Source organism: Elgaria multicarinata, chromosome 6 (genome assembly GCF_023053635.1).
Source record: "Elgaria multicarinata webbii isolate HBS135686 ecotype San Diego chromosome 6, rElgMul1.1.pri, whole genome shotgun sequence".
In the NCBI taxonomy this organism is placed as follows: Eukaryota; Metazoa; Chordata; class Lepidosauria; order Squamata; family Anguidae; genus Elgaria; species Elgaria multicarinata.
The window spans coordinates 50861548-50885030 of NC_086176.1; the positions used below are offsets into that span (position 1 = coordinate 50861548).

The following is a 23483-nucleotide window of genomic DNA, read 5'->3' on the forward strand; positions in this document are numbered from 1 at the left end:
AAGTTACAATTGGATAATGGGCAAAACTGCCAAGGCTAGAGATTACTAAACTTCTGTTATTCTCTACAGTTACTTACTATTCATTGACAAACCAAGTTTTGCAAGTTTTTATTTAAACCAACATGTTGCAATACAATAATTAGGGGCATACATTTTGAGTAACAAAGTTAAAACCGTTTAATATATTTTCAGGTTCCTCGCGCATACCAAAGTTTGGAGTCAGTGCATTACCATCAATACTCCTAATTTGCCAAAACACTGAAATTGGATATTCTGCTTCTCTGGTATAGGGAAAAAGCCAAGCTCAATGAATGGTGTAATGATGCATGGTAGCTACTGAAATATGCATAAAAAAATGACTACAAGGATTGGTTCACTAAATTTATTTTTAAAATCATAAAACATCTTACAAAAGAGCATTACATTCTGCACACTGCTTTGAATGGATGCCAGGGGTAAGTAGACTATCAGTACTGTCCTCTCCCCGCTCTTCAAAACAAAAGAAAGTATAAAGCAGATGGTTCACAAGTGACAGAAAAACATTACAGTTTACAACCAACGAAGAACAAAAATAAAATCCACCTTCTCTGCTGCTGTTTCAAAATACCAATGTTAGTTTCGCAAGCCACCCCACTCCCACCCACCTATATGTAAAGAACTAAAACATTACATCTGGTGACAGCAAAAAATTCACTACACCTCAAATGCAGAACACCTATGAAGCAGAGGAATGTTGGCTTTTTAAACAGAAGCAGATTTAAGAAAAAAAAAAGATGCAGGACTCCTTCAGTTCTTCACTAGTCTTAGAAAAACTTTCCAGAATACTGCTTCACACTATAAAAAAGAAAAAATATCTTGCATTAGAATCCTTCAACATCTGCATACTGCTTCACACTATAAGGAAAAAGAAAAAAAAAGGCATGTATTAGAATGGTTGCACAAACAACTTGAATCAATATTTACAAATACATTTTAATAAAAATAGACAATACATATTGGTTAAAATTGACAATTTAAAATTAGTAGCTATCTACAATCAAACATTAAAACTACACATTGCAAGATGCTCACTAGACAGCTGATGTTAACGGAAATAAAGCAAGTAAAATCTAAAGCTGTTATAAATGGCAGAAAAGGAAGCAATGCCAGTGAGGTGTGAAATGCTGCATTAACAGCAACAATACTTTTCAACTTGTCCTGTAGAGGCATGGCCTGTGCCATATGGTAGACTGCGATTTGTTGTCGATTTAGTTATCTAAAAACAACAAAATCACTAGTCTTCCACACAGAACTAGACCAACATCCACTGAAATCTTCTATATTTTCTACAGGCTCTATGTAATAGATTACAAGTAGATTTTTTGCAGCAGTTTTCACCAGAGAAATGAGGACTGTTTGGTTAGAGTCACTTCCAGCAAGATTAGTTTTGAGGGTGTCTTCATAGAGTAAGAATGGAAAACAGAAGAGAAAGGCATACTACCAAGTGCAGAAGTTAGTATAAACTATCACTGTATTTTTTAATAGATGTTCTCTTTAAAAAGACGTATTATACAAAAGAAAGTTCAGTAATAAGTGTACACGTAGTTAACAGATACAATTGAATGACAACTTGCCTGTTTTGCAGTAAATACTGTGCATTTTGAATCTGGTCCTGTGTGCCTGTAATAGTTATTATCCGATCTTCTGAGCCCTCTAAGGGTTCATCAATTTTGATTGAAGCTCCTGATTCATGGCGAATCTGTTTAATCCTCTGACCACCTTTTCCAATAATAGAACCAGCCAACTAGAAAGAAAGAGTCACCATTATTTACCAGCAGCTTATAATTCAATATTCTAACATAATAAGTGATTACTCCAGCATATGCAATTACAGTGTGATAAATAATTACAGATAGCACAGTTAATATGCTCAGTAACTAGTATGAGGAAAAATGAAAACAATTTCATTTATTCCCTTAATATTTATTATTATTATTATTATTATTTATTTATATAGCACCATCAGTGTACAGTGTATTTAAAACAGAATACAGGCTTAATGTACGACCTGGAAGTACTAAGTTAACACAGTGCATAAAGATAGAAAACCGCATGCTTGAAATTTTATTTTGTAACATTTTGGCTGAACAGAAGTGAATAAATACACTTACATCTTTGGGTATTGTTACTTGTGTTGTAATAATAGGTCCGCCAAGATCACCATAGGAGCCACGTCCCCCTGCATAAGAATAGTCTAATTTAAAACGTATGCATCTAATCCTTTTAATGAGTAAACTGTAAAACGTGTACAATATATATGCATGAAAGCTTACCATATCCTGATCCACCCTCGAACTATCAAAAAGAAAAGAAAAAACAAGTCTTAGCTCCCATGTTAGCAATTTTAATTCAAACCAACCTGTATAATAAATATTTCCTGATAGCTGAAAAAAATATTTAATTTGACTTCTGAGATAAAACCATAGGATTATGTAACCATGTGTTCCCTTCAAGGTATTAAAAAGACCTTGCTCCAGATACCTGACAAATTTGAGACATGACAGGCTTTTTATCAAAGCCCCCAGCACTGAAAAAGCCATCACAGATAGAAGTCACTCAACAACTAAATATATTTTTCAATGGAGTTAAGCACCAATTAAGTCATTTACTACCCACAATTTATGCAGAAGAAACAGCATGAGCCATGCTAAATCAGACCTAGCAAATATGCTGTTAAAGTTCAGAGTTCTAATACGAGATTATTATTCAACAACACAGCCCACAATATTAGTTGAGCCTGCTATTACCAATGAAGTTCATTTGTCATCCTAAAAATCTTGGGGTGTATGCGTATGTTAATTACATCCTACCAACATTCAAATATGACCAATTCTAGTCAGGTAGGTGTTGCAAGCCAATATGAGATAACATGCCTTCTTGGACACTTGAAAAGGTAAGGCAATGGACACATGTGCACTTGTGTATACACACGCACACAGCTTTAAAAAATGAGCACTATCATACAACCCTGTCCAAAACACAGCGTATTTAAGTGGAACTGAGAAAAATCTGAACTATTTTTTAAGCTTCCAGACCTAAAACTATGAATGAATGCATAGACATTTCAGACAGTATTAAGGCAATTAATTCAATTAGTACTTATGTTTCGTTCATCCCATGAGCTTAACAATACAAAATAATGTTTGTATGGACATTTCTGGGGTGGATAGGAAACACACAAAGGATGTTTCAGCACAAATCAAGCTTTTGGTGGACAATCCTTTATAGCCCCTTATCTCAACAGAATATGTAGACTTTATATATTAATATTATCAAACAGAAACCCTCTAGAATTAGATGCAGAGGAATTGTTGCAAAGTAATATTGAAGTGAAATACAATACCGTATTTCTTCAATTCTAAGACGCACTTTCCCCCCATATAAACATCTCTAAAAACAGGGTGCATCTTAGAATCGCGGGTGCGATTATCATTCTTAGAAACAAAGCTTTTTTTCTGTTGGTGGTACTGAAATTAGTGTGCGTCTTACAATCGATGGCATCTTACAATCGAAGAAATATGGTACATGTCTACTCAGAAGTAAGTTCCACTGAGTTCAATGGTACTTATTTCCAGGTAAGTGGTTACAGGACTGCAGCCTTACTTGTTTAACAATCAGCAATAGCACACAAATAGCATTTTCCAGCCATGTGCAGTGTACCAGCAAAACAAAGTCTTTACTGCTCCTCCATTGTGTCAAGAAATCAAGGAAGTGGCAATAGTACATAGATTTCCTTTCAAAAGCAGCAGCAAATCAAAGCAGACTAAACAGATGACAAAATGTACTCACCATTTCTGGTGTTTCGATGTCATCACAAGCATTAACGTGACACTGCATCATCTTGCCAAACAGGGCACAGCACAAAGAGAAAAAAAAGAAAACAATGAACAAAAGAAAAACTAAAACAAACCAGCCTACGTTTTCATGTAAACACATAAGAAATCCAGAAAGATATATCTGCCTGCACACCCAGATTATAACTATGTGAAAGACAACTACAGGCGATCTGACTTACTGACTTTCCTATGTTGCAAATTTGTTTTTATATTAAAATGCATACAAATGAGTTTAGGGTTTGAAAAGTGGCAGTTTAAAGCACACACCCATATGCAGAATGCATTTTACTTCTATAGCTCTGAAGTACAGTATGTTATTGACAGTATACTTGGGGTTGAATCCTGATCCCCCCAACACCTGAGCACAAACAGAAGGGCTCCTTCTGTTTGCACAGGGAAGCTGGATACAGCAAAGGCTTCCTACTGGAGGAAGAGGGTGGAGTGGCAATTTTCCATGACTCTGTCAGCTGGCAAACATTACCTCCCACACTGATCTGGAAGGACGCCCAAACACTCCTGAACAATGTGAGAGATGGTGCTTGGGGACTGAAAGGGAAATTACAGAAACCACGTCCCTCCTTCCTCTAACACTAACAGAATGCTACTGAATGAAAGTCTGGATCCAACTCACAATCTTTACCATCTAAAATTCCCTTAGAATGCCTGTAATACTGCGGTCAAGTTATCCCCCATCTTTGCTCATGCCCAAATATTCTGACTTGGCTTACTTTATGAAGCACAGTCGCCAGAGATGCATACCACCCAGCCAGACAGATGGAATGGGTTGAATTTTGTTTCTCTTTGGGCAAAACAATCTTAAGTCAACATTTATGATTTTCCAAGCCATGGAATTAATCTTTGCTTAGCAATACAAATTAACTCAAAACATACCAAGTTACAAGAGTTGAGTAATTTTTTCCTCCAGGTAAAAAAGCAATTAGGATGCTATAGACAACTAGCATTTCCAATGAAAGTTTAAACCTTGCTTTAGGTGATGAATGCAAATGAGCACTGTTGACAGTAAATTAGAAACTTGCAGTGCAATCCTTAGCTATTTAGAAGTATTACTGAATTGATTTGGATTCATTTCCAAGTGGATATAAGGTCTGAAGCCTTCCAAGTAAGTGGATATAAGGATTGACTAGTCTCACACAAAATCAGTAAGAAAATTTTCTGGATTGCGCCAAAGTAAATTGTAATGCAAGTATTTTCTTAAATAAAAGAGATAATATTCTCAGTCATATCTTTGTAATGCAACCAAAAAATGTAATGTAAAACATTCACAAATAATCCAGATAGTGTTTACTAATTACTATACAAGAAAGAATATTTTACTGAAGAAAAAATACTTTACTAAACGAGTAAAGCAGCCACAATGTACACGCATTTAACAACACCGTGGACTGGAAAAGGTGCTATAAAATATTGTCGCTGCTACTATGTCGTAAATGAAGTCATAAGTAAGCCATTCATCTGTCTGCCTAACAAATGCAGGGATAATTTTGAAATTTGATAGCAATGCTCAATTGAACATTTTCCTTATATTCATTCAAAATAGTTTTCTTTTCAGCATTTTAGAAGCCTATAATTTCTCTCCCATACAGAGAAATACACTTTTAGGAGCATTATCTCATTCTGAAAGAGGATCACATTCTGATCACAGCTACAAAGCTATTTAAAACTGCACATTTCTGAACGTGGAGCTAGTTTTAATGTTTATGCTTCAACTGCATGGCAACAGTACACAATGCTTCTTCCAACTCCTCCAAAATCTTTTGAGGAGTTTGAAAACATCTATGAATTACAGTGAATTCAAACATCTACGAACTACAGAGAATTAGGCTTTCAAGGCATCTGAAGAGGTAGCTCTTTCCTCTTCATTGGAAAAAGAAGTCATGTATCCAAATTTCTCACACTAAACAAGACTTACCATTCCATCGTAGCGATCACCAGGTCTGCCCCTTCGATCATAAGACATAAGGTCCCTTGAGGCAATTGATAAAATACAGTGTGTTTACTTGTACTATGCTGAAAATTCACTTAGCTAACCCATACATCTGGTACCTCACCCACAACTCAATGCAAATGCACCAAGTCCCCAGTTAATGTTATCCAGATACATAAGCAAATTGATTTGGTGATGTGGATAATGCAATTTTCAGTATCCATCCAAACCTTACTTATAACTCGCATGAAATGCATTTTCATGTATTAACAACATCTATAATCACCTCTCCCCCTCCCCAACCACGTTACTCCTTAAAAGCTTAAACTAGAAATTCCTCTATGAAAGCATTTACAAGTTAACTTACCCGCCTCTGGGAGGAGGAGGGGGAGGAAGAGGAAGATTGCGAGCTCTGCTACCACCTCTACCACCACGGCCTGGAGGAGGGGGAGGTGGTCCTCTGCGAGGGCTCATATCATCATAATCTCTTCGCGGAGGCATGGGACGACCACGACCTGGAGGCATTCGATCAAAGCCCCCTCTGCCACGCATTGGAAAGCCCACAGGGCGCCCTCTTCTGTCATCGAACATCATTGTAAATCCACCATAGTCATATGTTTCATCATAAAAATTTGGATCATAAGGCTGTGCACGTCCTTTGATTGGTGACTAATATGAGAAAAGGGGGGAAAAAGGTTTGCGTTTTGACAATATTTAGTCAACCCATTTAAAATGTTATTTATTAAATTTATATCATGCCTTTACATGACAAATACAGGTCAACAATAAAATACAAAATTATGTTTGAAACATAAAAAGTAAATCAATTAACACATCAATGACATTAAAAAATAAACAGCATCCACTAGTTAAACCTAATTTATCAACCAATTCAGCTCAAAGAACATTTTTGCTTGCCTACACAATACTAAATAAAGGACTAGCAGTTCTACAGGCAAGATGCAGTTTATTTCTAGAAAAAGTGCAAGGTTTTCTACAGTTTGAATTAGAACTCTACAAACTGTTGCTACAACACAACATAAACTGTTTCTAGAGCACGAAGAAACTATAGCCTTTTCACAAAAAGGGCACACAGGTAAAAACATGAAGCCATGCTATCTAGATTAAATTACCTCTGATATAAGATCCAGTATTATTTTGATGCATTCCACAACTCTATCAGGCTTTCCACCAATTAGCACAACTCTGTCAGAAGAATGAGGGCAACATTCCTGGAAAAGCTTAATGGTGGTCTGAGTGTTCTGCCAAGAAAGTTACAGTAGAAATATTTTAGAACAAGCTTTAAACAGTAAGAAAGGTTAATACTATTTAACGTTTGTCAAGATTTGCATGTTGAACAAGTAGAAGCGAAGTTAAGCAGACACAAACCTTGACATACATGCCATAGCTCCTTGGGGAGACCTACATTTTTGTTTCACCACATTTTCAAACAAGTAATATAGAAATGATTCATTGTCCTATCTTCAATTTATCAAGGTTAACTAAACCAAGTCATCCATTCACAAATTTAAAAGATAGATTTAAAATTCTATTTTAAAACAGATCTGACTCATTCACATGCTTAGCTCTCACGAACTTTAATGTGCTGTCAATCTGCTCCCAACATACACTTTCCAAAGGTAAAGTGAATGTCTGGGACTCCACTAGAATAAGCTGAGAAACAGTGGTGAGAAGTTGTCCCCTCATTTCTTTAAGTATAATGAAATGTATCACCCAGAAAAAAACATACAAAAGCTATCAGCCAACAGCTTATAAGAGCGTAAGAGCCATGCTAGATCAGATCAAGGGTCCATCTGGTCCCTCATTCTGTTCAAACAGTGGCCAACCAGCTGCCCATGGGAAACCCATAAGGAACACATGAGTGCAATAACACCATCCTGGTGATGTTCCCCAGCTACTGGTATACATAGGCATGGAGATAGCTTACAGCTGTCATGACTACTAGCCATTGATATCTGCCATTAATTTGCCTAATCCCCTTTTAAAGCCATCCAAATTATGTCCATCAGTACACCTTGTGGTAGCAAATTTAATAGTTTAATTCTTCACTCAACACATAGTTAAAATCAAATTTGGTCTGCAAATAAAACTGGTAGGTCAGAAGAGCTGCATTTCCAAATCTGTTTTAGGGGTAGCATGAACTCATACTAAAATAGGTCTTTCCACTACTTCTAGGCCACCCACAATGAGCAAGTTTATTTTGTCTGGATTTGGTTTCCTTTTATTCATCTTCATCCAGTCCATCGCTGACTTCATGAAGAGAAATCCAGGGACAAAATTACCACAGCTGCTTCACATGGAAAAATAGAGCTCCATCCAAAAGCATGGATGACCTCTCCAGCAGTTTTGTAAGGACATTAAGGCAGCATGGGAAAAAAAGCAATCCTTTACAGAATCCCATGGGGAACATCAGTAATCTCCCAAGGAGGTAGGAGGAACCCCATTGTGGAGTACTGCCCCCTACATAAGCTGTTGACAGAGATACTATTGCTGTTATTTATAGCCATAAAGTATTCAACCAACTCAATAAGGTCACACTCCCCATGAAGGTAGAGAAAGAAGGCAAGACCAAAGTAATCCCAGTCCCAAACCCTGACAATATCGATAATCTATATTCCAGAGTATTGCTCAGCCATCACAGCTAGAAATTGTAAATTGACCTGTATTTCTTCAATTAACTGGGATATAAGCAAGGCTTAGCTATTTTCTTGCTACTGACTCTAAGATTAGATGGAAGAAAATCCTCCCTCAATGAGGAATGGAACTGTCCTTATGAGCTAGAATGTTTTAAACATCCCACAACCAGATTGCCAAAATCTTTCACAACTTGTAAAACATTGGCTAAACGAAACTCTGTACAACTATGGCATTCTTTGCTTTTATGATTGCCAAAGATTAGACCTTGAAATGGACTCTGAAGCCATGTTAAGTTGGATTCAGTACAAGTTTTCTTCCATCTGTGCTCAAATCAAGAACTGCCTTATTTATTTACAAATCCTCATTAAGCAACAGAGAGGACTTGGCTCTAGCAACTACGAGTAAACCACTATGAGATATTGTGTCAACAGCTCAAGTAATCTTCCTATTCCAGGAATCAAACAGGTTTTCAACACAGTAACAATGTGTAATGTTTGCAAGGATGAGGAGCCCTATGTTTATGTGTGTGCAGGTTCAGTCAGGGCACCAGTCCTTGCGTTGTCACAAGTGTGGGATATGTTTTGGTTGGAGCGTTGTATTAGTGAAGTACCAGTGTCTACATATAGCCACAGGACAAACAGTGGTGAGATAAGGGCTTCTAAGTTTCTTTTACTGTGGTTCACTGAAGGCCAGTTGGTATTATCAACAGATTCATTTAGTAACAACTGCACCACCTCAGACTGCAGGGGAAGGTAGGATGAACGCTCTCACTTGAGAAAAAACTAGACAGAAAAGTAGTATTATCAGGGAGAGCAATTCAATCTTGCCCTTTTCATGCCATGCTGCTTTTCTATGTGCATGATACTCCACCCCCCACCCCATGTGCAACCATTCACATTGGTGCCCGAATTTAGATGGAGAGTGGTAAATAATTCTTTAAATAAATAGGTTGCCCGTTTGCACTGTAAGATATGTTTTTATAAATTGAAACTTAGTAAATTTAACAGTCTGAAGCTTTGGTAACCCTCCAAGTAAACAATGATTTAAGGAAAGCTGCTGCTACTACTACCTTGGTGGTATTGTTAAGTTGCTCTAATCCTTTGAGAAAAGTTCGATTAGAAGATAAACTCCCTTTAGCAACAGTTGCTTCAGCTAGTAAGTGAGAATCCACTTAAATACTACACAATCATTAGAGCTTCTTACTAATTTTAGTAACTAGACCTAAAAAGAAACCACGCAAGAATAAAATAGTGTATGCTTTTCTTCTATTTCAGTGAAAGGAACAATTATATTTCTAATTTAATCACCCAATATTGGCATTTTAAATATTCTACAATTCTTTTAATAAAAGTAGGAGTAGTTGAGGCATTTATATTCTCGTCTTCTAATACAGTAATCTTCAACTGGTCCAACCCGAGACCCACCTTGGACTCCCAAACTGCAACATGGGACCCACTTTCACTGTTTCCCCAACATGGCAACAACAGCTTTGCTGAGATCCATCCGGACTGATCTCACAACCCACTTTTAGATCGTGACCCACCACAGCTGAAAACCACTGTGAGGATTCTTGAAGACAGGGAGGCATGCAAAGACCATCACCTCAGGTGCCTGGTTCCACTCAACAGGCACGCCCTCCTGGCAATTACCAACTGCCCTGTCAAAAAGAATCCTTATGCATGATTGTATATTAATATTATTTATTGAATTTTACTAATATACTTTTGCATTTTTGTAAGTCGTCTTGAATGAACTGGCATGCTGAAAAGTGACGTAGAAATAATTGTAAAGAAGTAAAATTGGCTTCAACGGAAGGCATTTCCAAAGTCTTATTTATTGCGGGGGAGGGGAAATTTGGGCAAATCACAATGTATTAATGAATGGGTTTGTATTCATATTGTGCGTGTGACTGGATGGATGGGGGTGTGTATGTGAGAGAATGTGAGACAGCATGTGTGGGATGGCTCCACCCCTGCTAGCACTGGCCACTTTTGAGTTTGGCTCTGTCCATTGTTGGCATGTGGCCCTCAGCAGTTTTCCACACTATATCCTAACGTATGAATAAGCATTAGCAACTTAACTGTATCCAATAGCATGTTCAACAGGAACATACTTTGAAGATGGCAAAGCTTAACTAAAAGGACAAAATAGTTACCTCTCGAAGTTCTTTAATTTTAGCACCCTTGACACCAATAATTCCTCCAGCCAAACTCTGGTGAATCAACAGCCTTAACTCACAGTCAAAGTCACTTCCTTTGTAATGCTGGTACTGTAGACAGATTGAGGAGTGGAGTGGGGTGGCGGGTGGAGAGAGAAGAATGAGAAATGCATTAAGAACTTTATTTGAAATAGTATCCATTTTAAACAGTTACAATAATATTTGTTTGCTTGTATATGCCTGCAAATTTAGTGAATGTATAATTTAAGAACACTATGACGTGCTGTTATTTTTTCTCCAATTTGAACAGCCAACATTACCCATGAAATTGAAACTCAGTTTTCCAAGTAATAGTTTACATGCCATGATTCCAAGAACCGGTGAAATAGTGCTATTAAACATATATAGACCAACTTTTCCTAATGGTCTTTATGTTGGATGGTAGCCTGCTTTTGAAGCAGAGGAGTTTCACACAGTTGTGATATGGTATGAACGCCTGAGCTTCAAATGTAGAAAAGTCCAATGGGAAAGCGCAAGAGCTTTGAATGGCCTAAAATAGTTGTTTCCAAGCAATGGACTGATTTTTTAGTGCATTTCCTTTAGATCAAGAGGAGTTCAGTATACTGGAAGATCAGAGAATCCCTAAATATATCACAGTATGCTGCAATCTGAGATATCACAGGAAGGGCTGTAGCTCAGTGGTTGGATCATACATTAGGGAGAGGGCTTTCTCTGTTGTGGCACCCCAACTGTGGAATGCCCTCCCCTTGGAGGCCCAACAGGCACTAACGCTGATTTTATTTTGGCGCCCAGTGAAAACATGGCTTTTTAACAAAGCTTTTAATGGCTGAATTCACTAGGAACATTGTTTTAACTGTTTTAATAGTTTTACTGCTTTTAAATTATATATTGTTTTAACTTGGTTTATGGTTTGTGTTTAGCTATGTATATTTACTGTTTTTATACTGTATGCTTTTATCTGTATGCCGCCCTGAGATGTTATTGATATAGGGCGGGATATAAATGTTTTAAATAAATACATTTTCCATTCAGGTCTCAAGTTCAATCCCTGGGAATGTATCTCCAGGAAGAGCTGGCACTGTTTATTCTTGTGAAATCCTGGAAAGTTGCTGCCAATCAGATACTAAACTAGATAGGCCTATGATCTGACTCTGTGTAAGGAAGCTTCCTATGTTCCTTTATTTAAAATAAAGCTTAATTTGATCTGGTGCACAAAGCATACAATTCTTGCATATATACCCATCCCCCAGGGAACATACTTCCATATTTTAATCGTTACAAAAAGTTAGCGGCAGAAAATGGAACTCATTCCAAGCTAGTCATTCAGATACAGTCATGAATAAGTTGAACACTTACCTCTTCCAAAGTAGGGATAATTTTCTTCAAAATTTCTCCAATTGTTTCAATATCTGCACTTATACTCAGTATGCTGTCAAGTAAGTTTCAAGTATCACAAACAAGATGGGAAAAAAGGTAAAGTAAGTTGCCTATTCATAACTATATGGATTATAAATCAACTTTATTGAGTAGAACTTACAGTTAATATTCCCCACTTAAGCAAGCCTGTTTACTGAAGTTACAGCACATGCACCTTTGTTTATGCCCAATAATATAAATGGTACAAGTTTAAAATAAGGTTTTGGAGATAGAGAACGAGCTTCGTGAAAGGAGTAAGATTAAGTGGACAAGAAATTGACGAAGAACTGAAAGCAGGAGTGAAAACTGATGTTCCCCGCCACCATTAATTTAGGACACCCTCGCTATTACATTGTTAAACTGGCACACTTTCTCATAGGAGACATGGGAATATGCAAGTGGTGAACATTATATTTGGAATAGGGTCATGAGACCAGTTAGATTACTAATGGGCTCCGCAAGAAAAATAATACAAATGCAAGACAAAAAAGACAACACAAATGAGAAGTGAAGGAGAGTGAACCAGGAGTTAGCATTTCATCAGAAAAAATTATGAACAGGCAATGCTGGGGGCGGGGGGGGGGGGGAAGCAAGGTGGGCCACAAAGACAGAGCAGAGCAAGAGACTATTTTGAAACAATCTGATTTACAATGCAGCAAATATACAACAATTGAAGCTGTGCTCCTTCCATTGAAATAAAATTAGTGGATTGTTGGGTGGGCAACTCACGTAAAAGTTCAGTGACAAAAAAGACTTAATGGGGAAAATAAGACAGAAAACTTAAAAAAAACAATACACCGTCTACGGGGATACTATTTAATTATATAAAGGCAGGTAATAATATACATTTCTCTCTTTCTAATCAGGCAGTGAGGCATAAACTGTTGGGACATACCGCTCGGGGCCACTGCTGTCTGGGACTGAAACACTGGCATTGTACTGCATTGGTCATTGGCGTTCGTGGATGTTGGCATTGGGCATGGGCATTCAATCAGAAGTTGTCAAGTAAGGCACCCGTTTGGCAACGAGCACATTTTTGGGCATAGCCAACCAGGGTTTTCACATGGGCGTTCAGGGGCGGATGGGCCAACGTCATGGTGGGCAACGCAGGGGCAAGTCGATCCAGTACATGGGCAACGGAGAGATATATGGCCAAAAAAACAAGGAGAGGGAAGAGGGGGAAAAGCAATAAATTTTAATTTAATACAAACTATACTCATTACTCTCAATGAAACAAGCTTAAGTTGTTCTGAAGACTAACACAATAACGGATAGCTACATTGACTGTGGCTTAACAGTTATGGACCGTAAAAATGAGTTACTTGGCCTAAACTACTTTTAACATTATAAGTTGCAGTAGCAGGCTGGCTCGTGAGGGTAGACACAAAATATGTAGAGATTCAGATTACTGAAATCCTGGGAAAATTGGGAAAGCCACTAATCCAGGAATTATATGTATGAAATCTGGATTTAGGTAGGTGAATTTTTAAGTACACTAGCTTCAGAAAGGTCAAGTTAATGCACATGTGGTCGCTAACCAGTTCTCGCTTATACCTCAGATCTATTAACTAAAGTTGACAGTTACAACATTCTGCAGGAGTTTATTTTACAATATAATGAAAATATCAAACACAATGTGAAATGATATAGTGCCAAATATTTCATTAAATACCAATATTACTACTTTAAAATACTAAAGATTATGCACAATAAAGAAATTGCTTTTTACAAAGCATAGTGTCTATTCACAAGAGTCAACCCACTATAAAAAAAGTATGTCAAGTTATGTTTACTGAAAATTCCTTGCAGATTAGAATGCATCTAATAATGCTCTGTTCCCCTACATAATCATGCCAGTCTGACCATTTCTCTCCTGAAGAGATAGGCTGTTTAAACAAAGATCTGTTATATAGCTGGGTAAAGAATATGTAATATCTTACAGAAACTGAATTATTTTAAATGGGAAATTTAAGCTCATCAATACTGCATGATAAAGCAACAAAATACACATTTTAGTGTAATGCTTCCATAAAATAAGGGGCAGGAATCTTTCCACATGACTTATTCTGTATTTTAATTGTGATATGAATGGAATATCCTTGCACCTGAGCTTAAAAATCATTACAAATAGCTTGTCCTAGACACCTACATAAATTTTTCACAGTAGCTAGAAGTGTACATAATCTGCTCTAAATGCCGTGTTCTGCAAAATAATCAGTGTTTAACTTATAAATACTCACGTCTGTACGAAGTGCTTTAATATTTTTGCCACCTTTTCCAATTACTGCTCCAGCATTCTAAAAAAGTTGCAAGTTAGATTAGTTTCAAAAAAGCATTAAATAAAGAAAAAAAGGCTAGGAGGAGGTAAGAAGTGGACAGACATAAACGTCCAGTTTGCAAAATCAAAATAAGCCAAAGTGATTTATTTAACAGTTCATGGATTACTGGAGTTTTCCGCTTTCAACAAGCTATGCTGCCCAGATTTGGAAAACATAACAAGCTACACCCTGCACTAGCTGCAATTGAAATAAGCCACAGTGGCTCATTTTGATCATGCAAACCAGGTCAATATCTCATTTCATAAACTTCTATCACATTTTAAAAAAGTAAATAAGATATGAAAATATAATGTAGACACATGGCTATAAGTTATTACAACAAATGTCAGCTTTTCAAGTAGAATATCATTTAATGTTTGTTTCTTAAAATATCACAATATTCTGCCAATCTATCTTTTAACACAGTGCAAGTTTAAACACTGCAAATAGAGCCAATATCTATAGTTGTTTGGATGTTCCTCTTTTATCAAGGAAGTGATTTTTACTCCTACAAATGAGCTCTAGAAGTTTCCCAAATTCCAGAAAATTAAATATACAATAGATCTAGACCTACTTTTAAAAATATCTGGCAGGTCATCCTGCAAGTCAGTTTTCTTGGCTTACACCACAGAAAAACTTTACTGTTTCTTCAAAATAGAAATTTGTTCTGAATTCTGTCATGTGCTTAAACCGGTCAGGAGTTTTCTTAGACAAAGCAACCAGTCAAACAAAACAAAATATTCTGCACGTAACTTGCAAAAAAATTTGTAAGGACATACTTTACTCTGAAGCAGAATGCGTAGTTCCACCATTTCGTCAGTGTTCCTAGACCTTTTGAAGGCCTGTTCCTCTTCAATATCTTCAGCGGGACGTTTGCCTAATATTTTAGAGAATAAACAAACAAAAAACATTTTATTGTTGCTCCTCCAAACAGCAGAGCATATGTACTTTTATCACATGCATTAATTAACAGGTTTTACCTATAAAATTTAAAAGCCCAGATTTAAGCTTAAGAAACAAGGACTAACTCAGGCACAAGCAACGACTATTTGAACAGCATCAATAAAGTAAATTTAGCAGATATTAATTTTCAGTGTAGTATTAAATTAGGATGGCTGTAATATAACTTCTTAGGGATTCACTGCCCAATTTTTTTTGGAAGCTAAAATAAACTAACTACAAAGCCACTTGACTATTGTTAGCAAAGCTAGGGTGTTTTTTTTTATTCATAGTAATGGAAACAATACCAACTTTTAACAATTAACATCCAAAACCTGCTTATTTGGAGGGCATCTTCAAGTTCCACTTCCAGTTAGGGGAGCATAACTTTATTATACACTTACTATTGAAAATCAATTAAGGCCTTTTTTAGTTCCCCCTCCCCCAAAAAATCTGCTCCAGAGCATTGGGAGATCCTCCAGAACAGATCTGAGAGGACAGAAGGGGGAAGTCATATTACGTGATCAGGTTCGCTCACATGACATTGCATGGAACCATATGAAACACACACACCTCTACTAGGTAATAAAAATATTCCTTTCCAGAGGCCAGCAGTAGTATTCACAGCTTGAAAATTAAACACTTATTCATCCAGTGGCCACAATTCATAGGATTAATCAATTATATGCTTTTGATAGAAGTTCCATATAGTTACTATAAAAGCAAACAAAAGCCATAATTTTAAGGTTATAAACAAGAAAACCTACCATTAGTTTCTGTATTAGTAAAGGTCTCCTCTTGCTGTTCAGTCTCCATTATTGTTAGACTTGCAGATAAAACCTGTCAAATAATAAATATACTGAGGTGTTTAGAAGATGACAAACTCTGCAGCTTGCTAAAGAAATGAATGGGGAGGGGGATATTTGGTTTCCAACACTTACCAATATTATATAGCTCCGCCAAGCAAACCTTAAGTGTTCTGGGCGGGATCAAAGATCAGACAGCCTATGAAAAGCAACATACATGAAGTGTTGGTCTCGTTTATAGATTAGGTTTCCAGAATTAAAATCAAAATAAAAAAGGAAGCATATATCAACAAATATATTACTTCCCATCAATACCAATGATTTTTGTGAACAACTGTAATTCGGACATTGCATATTTGTCTATGTTGCAGGACTATTTCAGCCCAATCATTAGAAATTCTTGAGTTGATTTGTTTTAATGTGGAAAAATACTGAATGGAACTTCATTTTTATTACTTAAGGCAAGTAAATGGTCTTGTTTTGGGATGTAGTAATCTTCTGTATGTGAAGAATTCTTACATCTGATTTAACTCCACAAAGCCACTAATACCACCATACAAATTTTACCATTTTCAACTTGGAAATTTTTTCAACATTTTATCACACACAAAATATTCTCTACTTCCAACTAAAAAGAAACAGCACTATTTTTGTCCCTTGAAACAAAGCAAGGGTAAATGCAACTCAGTAATAATTCCAGAGTAACTAAATCAGAACACGAGGAACTAAATATTTTAGCCTTGCAATTAATGAATGATTACCACCAATAATGATCTTATAACATAGTGTATTAAGTGACAAAAAAGGTAGCAATCAATGGGAAAGGAGCAAAGGTGGCGTTATTTCCGTTTCTAATAGGCCTCTACTATTGCTGAAAATAAAGCCATCTTTGTTTTCTCTTCCGTCTTTGTGTTTGGTATAACCACGTCAAGACTGACCAAAATAATACCCAATCCGCACAATCAGGATTCCAAGAGGATTTCGGGTTTTACCATAAAGCAGGAAGACCGCTGGACAAAAACGATTTACAATGTTGTTAGCAACAGCGCGGAGCAACAGCTTTACCACGCACGTAGCGTCAAATAAGATTATTACAATCTACAAATACTGGCTCTATGTAGTAAGAGGGGGAAGGGTGCCGTAAATGCCGAGCCTTCGGCTATAATTTCATTCTTCGTTGCAACAAAAAGGACCTCCAGTTCTCCTCCCTCCTCCTGGCGCTGCGGACAGGATGGTCTGTAGCGCAAGACCCAGCCGCCCCAGTTACGAACCTCAAGGGTCCAAGGCGGGTCCGATTTAACGGCTACTTCTCATTACAAACCGTGAGAGGAGGGCGGGGGGAGCCGGGACTGGGCAAGGAGAGAAAAGAATAAGGACCCTAGACGCCTCGTTGCATAATCTTGACTTGCTTTTGCTGGAAAGCAACGGGACTGAAAATGGCGGCTCCAACAGCAGCCTCCGCTGTAATGGCGATCACGAGCTGCTAGGAGGAGCCGGGAGCGGAAGACGCACCGCCACGCGGCGGCTCCAGGAGACGGGCCCCTGCACCCCGGGGACACAAAGGAGGCCCGGCGTCTCGGTCCTCGCCCGGGGAAAGATTATAGCGAGTGTCGGGGCGATTAGGCTCCTCAGGCCTAACAAGAGAGGGAAACGCCTCTCGCTCCCTCGCCACCCCACTTCTCCTCCCCCACCCCCTCAGCCGCCATGATTTCTGCAGCAACCGCTACAGAACAGGCAGCTTCGCTAACTCGCCTCGCTTTGCCGGTGAGGGACCCAAGACTAGGAACGCGACGGACCAGAGCGGGGTGTGGAGGGGGGGGAAGAGAAAGGGAGGGGGAATTTAGAGAAACGGCCGCAACGGCTCCCCTTTTGCCACGATGCTCTGGTTTCGTCCCCACCCCGCGACGAAGCCACCCGCCCCTTATATATACACACCGAAAATTTCTGAGGCCCGGCAGTGAGGACCTAATACAGCGAGATCTATTCCGCAAACACGAGGGGAGGGTGGCTAGTGGAAGCCTACGCTTAGGCCCTGTCGGCGCCTTACCACGCAGTGAACTAACTCCACGGAATCCGCCTCTGGGAGTGCGAAACACGATCAGGCAGCAGCGCGCGCGCACTCACACACGCCACGGCCGCCTTCTTATTGGCTCGCCTCCCGCGCCGCCGAGCCCCGATTGGCTGCCACGGCCGCCCTTCACTACCTTGGAGACACTGTGCTCCCGAGTCCCGCCCTCCGTGGCGGCCGTCGGCGCGCCAACGCCGCAAGCTCGTCCACAGGCCCGTATGCCAGCATCCTTCCCTCTGTCTGTCTCTCTCTCTCTCTCCCGCTTTGCTTATTTCTTTCCTTCCCCGCCTTGTTCGGATAACGCGTGATACTTACATGTGATAATAGTTATATTTAAAAAATAAAAACCGACGATGGATCCAAATCGCTGTGGTTTCAAGAAGCGCCTGAAAGGGTTCAAGGAGAAGGAAACTGACCTGAGGCCGTGTATGTGTGTGTGAGGGGGAAAGAGAAAGAAAATGGCGGCGGCGAAAACTCCGCCTCGTCCTCGCGAGCTGTAGCTGTTGGGGCTGACGTCTCGCGAGCCCGGGAAGTTTGGTTCTTCGCTTTGGCGCTTAAGACAAAAGGGGAGGAGGGAGAGCGTGGTGGCTGTGCGGCGGCGGAGCGGGAACCGGAGGTTTGTCACTCACGTACGTGGGGCTGGGGCCTCGTGTGGGGGGCTCAGAGGACGCACCCACCGTTTTGTAGAAGTGGAGGGAGAAAGCAGGTATCCTTTAGGAATCCCATCAAGAAATTAGACGGGGGCCAGCCTTAAAAGCAACACCCAGCTTGCCAAACAATCTAAACCTTACTGGCTTGCGCGTTTTTCACTGGCCGAATAGAGCTGCAGTGCAATCCTGAGCGAGTTCAGACGTTGAGTTCAATGGGTGTTCTTTGGATGTCAGGCCTCCAACACACTCCTCGGCAGGTTTACTCAGAAGTAAGCCGTACTGTATTAAATGGACTTGCTGCCTAGTAGGCGCCTATTTAGGATTGCAACCTTTATCCCTGTATGAAGGCTTCTTTCCTTGGATTCATTTACTGTTTCAGTGGGCAAAAGGTTTGCGTGCAACCCCCGACCCCCAGCTATTAGCCCAACTTGCGAAAAAGTTAATAAATGTCACTTGTATATAACATAAATTGGTAACCTGATTATTTGTGGGGCATCCAGAAACAGACCACCCCCCTGCCCAGTTACAGGAATGCCCTTTCCTGGTTTCCTGTGAGCTTTTTCTTTCTTTATGCTGTTTCAGACTGCTGTTGAAGGCACTTGAGCAGAGACAGTTAAAACGTTAGAAATCCTGTATTTTCCTCATCTTAGGCCTCATCTACAACAAGCAGGATATTGCAGTATGAAAGTGGTATATAAAAGGCAAGAGCCACACTACTGCTTTATAGCGGTATTGAAGTGCACTGACATCTGTTGGAACCCATTGACACAGTCCATATACTACTTTCATTGTGCTATATCCTGCTTGGTGTGGCCCCTGTCTTTTATATACCGCTTTCATACTGCAATGTCCTGCTTGGTGTAGATGAGGTCTTGCTAACCATTTTGGAATTGTATGAGGGTAGTTAGAGTTGTTCGACTGCATATTCAGTGCTTTGTTTCTTCTCAGAATTGTTCTTTTCAGAATTTGTTCTATTGATTATTTAATATTTGTACATGATTTACATTCATGGATATGCTGATCCTGCAATTCACACATCATTCATCTTGGGTTAGTTTCACTTATGTTACTGGAACTACTTAACAGAAAACATCTTGAGGACTGATTGTCTTCTGCTTACCAGTGAGGGAGGAAGCAGCAGCCAGGCACCCCTCCACCATGCCTGGGTCCAGCTCCAGCTGAGAGCCCCCTCCCTCCTGCTGTCAACTGTAACTGCCGAACTTTGCAACTAAGATTGTAGTGCCTGAGTTTGCTTTACTTTTCCCCCTCCTCCTCCTCCCTCCCAATCCCCTTTCCTTTTGTGTCATGTCTTTTAGATTGTAAGCCTGTGGGCAGGGACTGTCAAGAAATACTTTTGTAAGCCGCCGTGAGAGCCTTTTTTGGCTGAATGGCGGCATAAAAATCCTTAAATAAATAAATAAATAAATAAAAATACCACAGTCTTGCTGAACCCCTAAAGTTTAGCGCTTACTTTGGAATAAGCCTGTTTAGGATTGGGTTACACATGTTCAGATGGTGATTTCATACTTCCTGCCCTACTCGCTACTTACTTCCCATTTCCTCTCCCCATCATGGTATTGGCCAGCCTAGTGTCTGTCCTACCTGACATTAACATCAGAAGCCTAGTGTTTTACTACGTTTCTCTTACTAGAGAAATAGAATATTACACAAAGGTATGCATGGTGGTATATTCTCAGTAAACATGAATTGGATTGGATTGTAAGTCAATTGGCTAATCTTGCCTTAATGTGCCAAGAGGGCTTTTAGTGGTCAAAGTACTGTTATGTTTTCCTAATCTGGGAAATGTAACACAATGAGGTGATAGTAATGGGACATAGGAAAAATCCAGTTTGTCCCTTAGCTGCTGACCTACAGGCAGCAGCTACTTTCCCTAGACGTGCTGTTTACTTTGCTAGTTTATCACTTGGATTGGGATTAGTTTAATTTTGGATTAAAATATGTAAGAGTCTAGAGAGCATCTCATTTTCTGCATGAGTTTCCATAGGCAATAGCTTGTTTAATTGGCTGTCTAGTAAATGCTTAAGTTTAGTCTGATAAATTATTTTTCATTTCAGGGCACTCACACATTGTCAAGAGAAAATGACTGCATCAGGTCTTGCGGTAAGAGTAGAAACTTGGCTTGCATCTGCGTGGCATGTGAAGGTTCCAGCACCATGGCTAGAAGCTTGTATTAACTGGATTCAACAAGAAAATGGTGGAAGCAATTTGGCTCAGGCTTCTATTAACAAACAAGTTTTTGAGCAATGGCTTCTCACAGATCTCAGAGATCTTGAATGCCCTGTTCTGCCTGACTGCATTTTAAATGATTCAAAAGGAGAATTGAATGGCTTTTATTCCATACAGATTGATTCACTTGTTGATGTGAGTCAGCCTGCCTATTCCCAATTGCAAAAGATAAGAGGGAAGAATACTGTAAATGAGGAAATAACTGCTAACACACAAGGAACCGGGAAGTCCTGGGAGGCAAAGCCTACTCGAATGTTGATGCTTCAATTGACCGATGGTATACATCACATTCAAGGTATGGAATACCACCCTGTTCCTGTACTCCATAGCAGTCTCCCTCCAGGTACAAAAGTTATGATACAAGGGAAAGTTGCTTATCGTTTAGGTGTTCTTTTGCTCAAGCCAGAAAATGTGAGACTATTGGGAGGTGAAGTGGATAGTCTTGTAGAGGACTTCATTGCGGAACGAGTTCTTGCTAGGCTAATTGGAGAAGAAGTTGTCCCACCTAATGCTGTGAGATCAAATAATGGTGAATATGGGATTTCAAGATCTGATGAAATAGGCCAAGTCCTAGGTCCTTCTGATGAAGAGCTTCTGGCAAGTCTTGGGGGAAATGATGAATTAATGATAAATGAAGGCCATCTTGAAAGTGGATATTGTAGTAGAAGTACCAGCTTAAATTCTACCACACATTCCCTTTCTTCCAACAATGGAAGCTGCTTGCAGCAAGGCCCTACAGTAGTCATAGCAGAAAATGAAGTACAAAGTGTTCCAGTTTTGGAAAACATGGAAGAAGCTTTTGATGACTTTCCATTGGATGATGATTTACTTTTAGAAGATGAGATTCAGCAAGAAGAGATGTATGTTCTGAACAGAAGTACTAGCATGCATAACCAGCCTATTGGACAAAAGAAATCTGGTGAAAGAGAGATGTATAATACATTTGAAGAAAGCACAAGTGGTTTTTCTATAAAACATAGTGTGCAGCACACCCAGAATTTCGATAATTATTTGGGAAATAAGCTTGTACAAGAGAGAGGTAGTAATGAAAAGTCCTTCAGTATTTCTAACAATAGATTAACAGACATTAAGGCAGAACAATGTCCTGACAATATACAGGCCTGCAAAATAATGAATAAGTGCCACGAAGTTGGTCTGGATACCTCTCCTTTTACATATTTATCAGTTTTATTAAGTAACAAGCCCATAGGTATTATCACTGTGAAAGTTAAAGCATTTATAGTAACTCTTACAGGAAATCTCATAAGCAGTGGTGGCTTCTGGAGTGTAAAAGCAAAAATATCTGATGGCACAGCTTATCTAGAAGTTGATTTTGCTGATGAGATTCTAACAAGTATGATTGGGTTTTCAGTACCTGAAATGAAACAACTAAAGAAAGATCCGATCCAGTGCCCAAAGCTTAAGGAGGGTTTACAGAATTGCCAAAGAGAACTAATAGACCTCTGTTGCTTGATGACCATTGAATTTAATCCCACCCAGACAAAAGCAATAGTAAATGTTTTGCAAGACATTAATACAAATGATTTGAATGATTTAAGAAGACGCTTATGTATGTAATATTTAAGTGACCATTTTGATTGTAATCCCTGGGAAATTGGTATAGCAAAATAGGTGTTTAGTTATGACAGTGTTTTTGCTACTGTTTCAATTCAGAAAAAGTCAGTGGGAGAATATGGGGAAATATCTTAATACTGGAACATACTGTCTTTAGTTCGGCTTTCCTTGCCCAGTTTACTTGTCTGTTTTAGCAAAGGGTTATGTGTATATATTAAATACTTCTTCAAAATATCAGGAAAACAAGGTTTTGTAGAGGGGAATCGTAAGGAGCTCACTCTGAAGACTTCATCCTTTGTAGAATTATTGAAAGTTAGGTGATACATAAACCGTTGGAATACTATCTAATTGTGATATATTTTCTGTTAATTTTAAGGCATTTGCTCATCATGGCATTTGTAACCTATGCATTTTGAAGAATGTGAAATAAATTAAACTGTTCATAAACATACTGGACTACTTTCTCAAGCTCAGAAATTCAAAAGTTAGCCAAATTGGCTTTCTCATGTAGTGTGTGTGTGTGTGTGTGTGTGTGTATGTATGTATGTGTATGGCCTTTACAAAAAATTCCCTAAGCTAGTTTACAAGTTAAAAAAAACACCCAAAATAAACTCTTCACAGAGAGATTGAAGTTTTTCATTAATTTTTGATAGTACATAGCGGTGCCTATGCTAGCTCTAGCTTAGCTAAGAAAATGTTCAGCAGCATCTTGTCATATTTTTGATTTTTGCCCTGTTCATGATAAGTTCTGAAAGAATGCATATCTTGGTTTAAGAAATGTTCAGTGCAATCCTATGCATAATTACT

At 38.8% G+C, this 23483-nt stretch overlaps 2 protein-coding genes across 5 annotated transcripts; one reads left to right on the top strand and one right to left on the bottom strand.

The window, feature by feature from the left end:
• Positions 1–368: 368 nt before the first annotated feature.
• On the bottom strand, positions 369–18659 carry HNRNPK (heterogeneous nuclear ribonucleoprotein K). 4 transcript variants are annotated; one of them, XM_063129387.1, is made up of 16 exons: positions 18520–18659; positions 16272–16335; positions 16098–16170; positions 15171–15268; positions 14314–14370; positions 12969–13012; positions 12014–12086; positions 10634–10747; positions 6954–7082; positions 6188–6489; positions 5806–5860; positions 3829–3879; positions 2313–2334; positions 2151–2233; positions 1614–1783; positions 369–894 (listed from the first exon to the last, which is right to left on the bottom strand). In XM_063129387.1, the coding sequence occupies exons 3-16, from the start codon at positions 16144–16146 to the stop codon at positions 861–863; spliced, it is 1281 nt and encodes a 426-aa protein (XP_062985457.1). In that variant the 5' UTR covers positions 16147–16170; positions 16272–16335; positions 18520–18659; the 3' UTR covers positions 369–860. The 4 variants fall into 4 exon arrangements, with proteins under 4 accessions (XP_062985457.1, XP_062985459.1, XP_062985456.1 ...); XM_063129389.1 differs by lacking the exon at positions 18520–18659 and adding an exon at positions 18184–18219 and having other exon boundaries at positions 369–834; XM_063129386.1 differs by lacking the exon at positions 18520–18659 and adding an exon at positions 18184–18218.
• A 124-nt stretch (positions 18660–18783) lies between these two features.
• On the top strand, positions 18784–23075 carry RMI1 (RecQ mediated genome instability 1). The gene is made up of 2 exons (XM_063129385.1): positions 18784–18820; positions 20930–23075. Exon 2 carries the CDS (start codon positions 20955–20957, stop codon positions 22677–22679), a length of 1725 nt encoding a protein of 574 aa, XP_062985455.1. The 5' UTR covers positions 18784–18820; positions 20930–20954; the 3' UTR covers positions 22680–23075.
• The last annotated feature ends 408 nt before the right edge of the window (positions 23076–23483 follow it).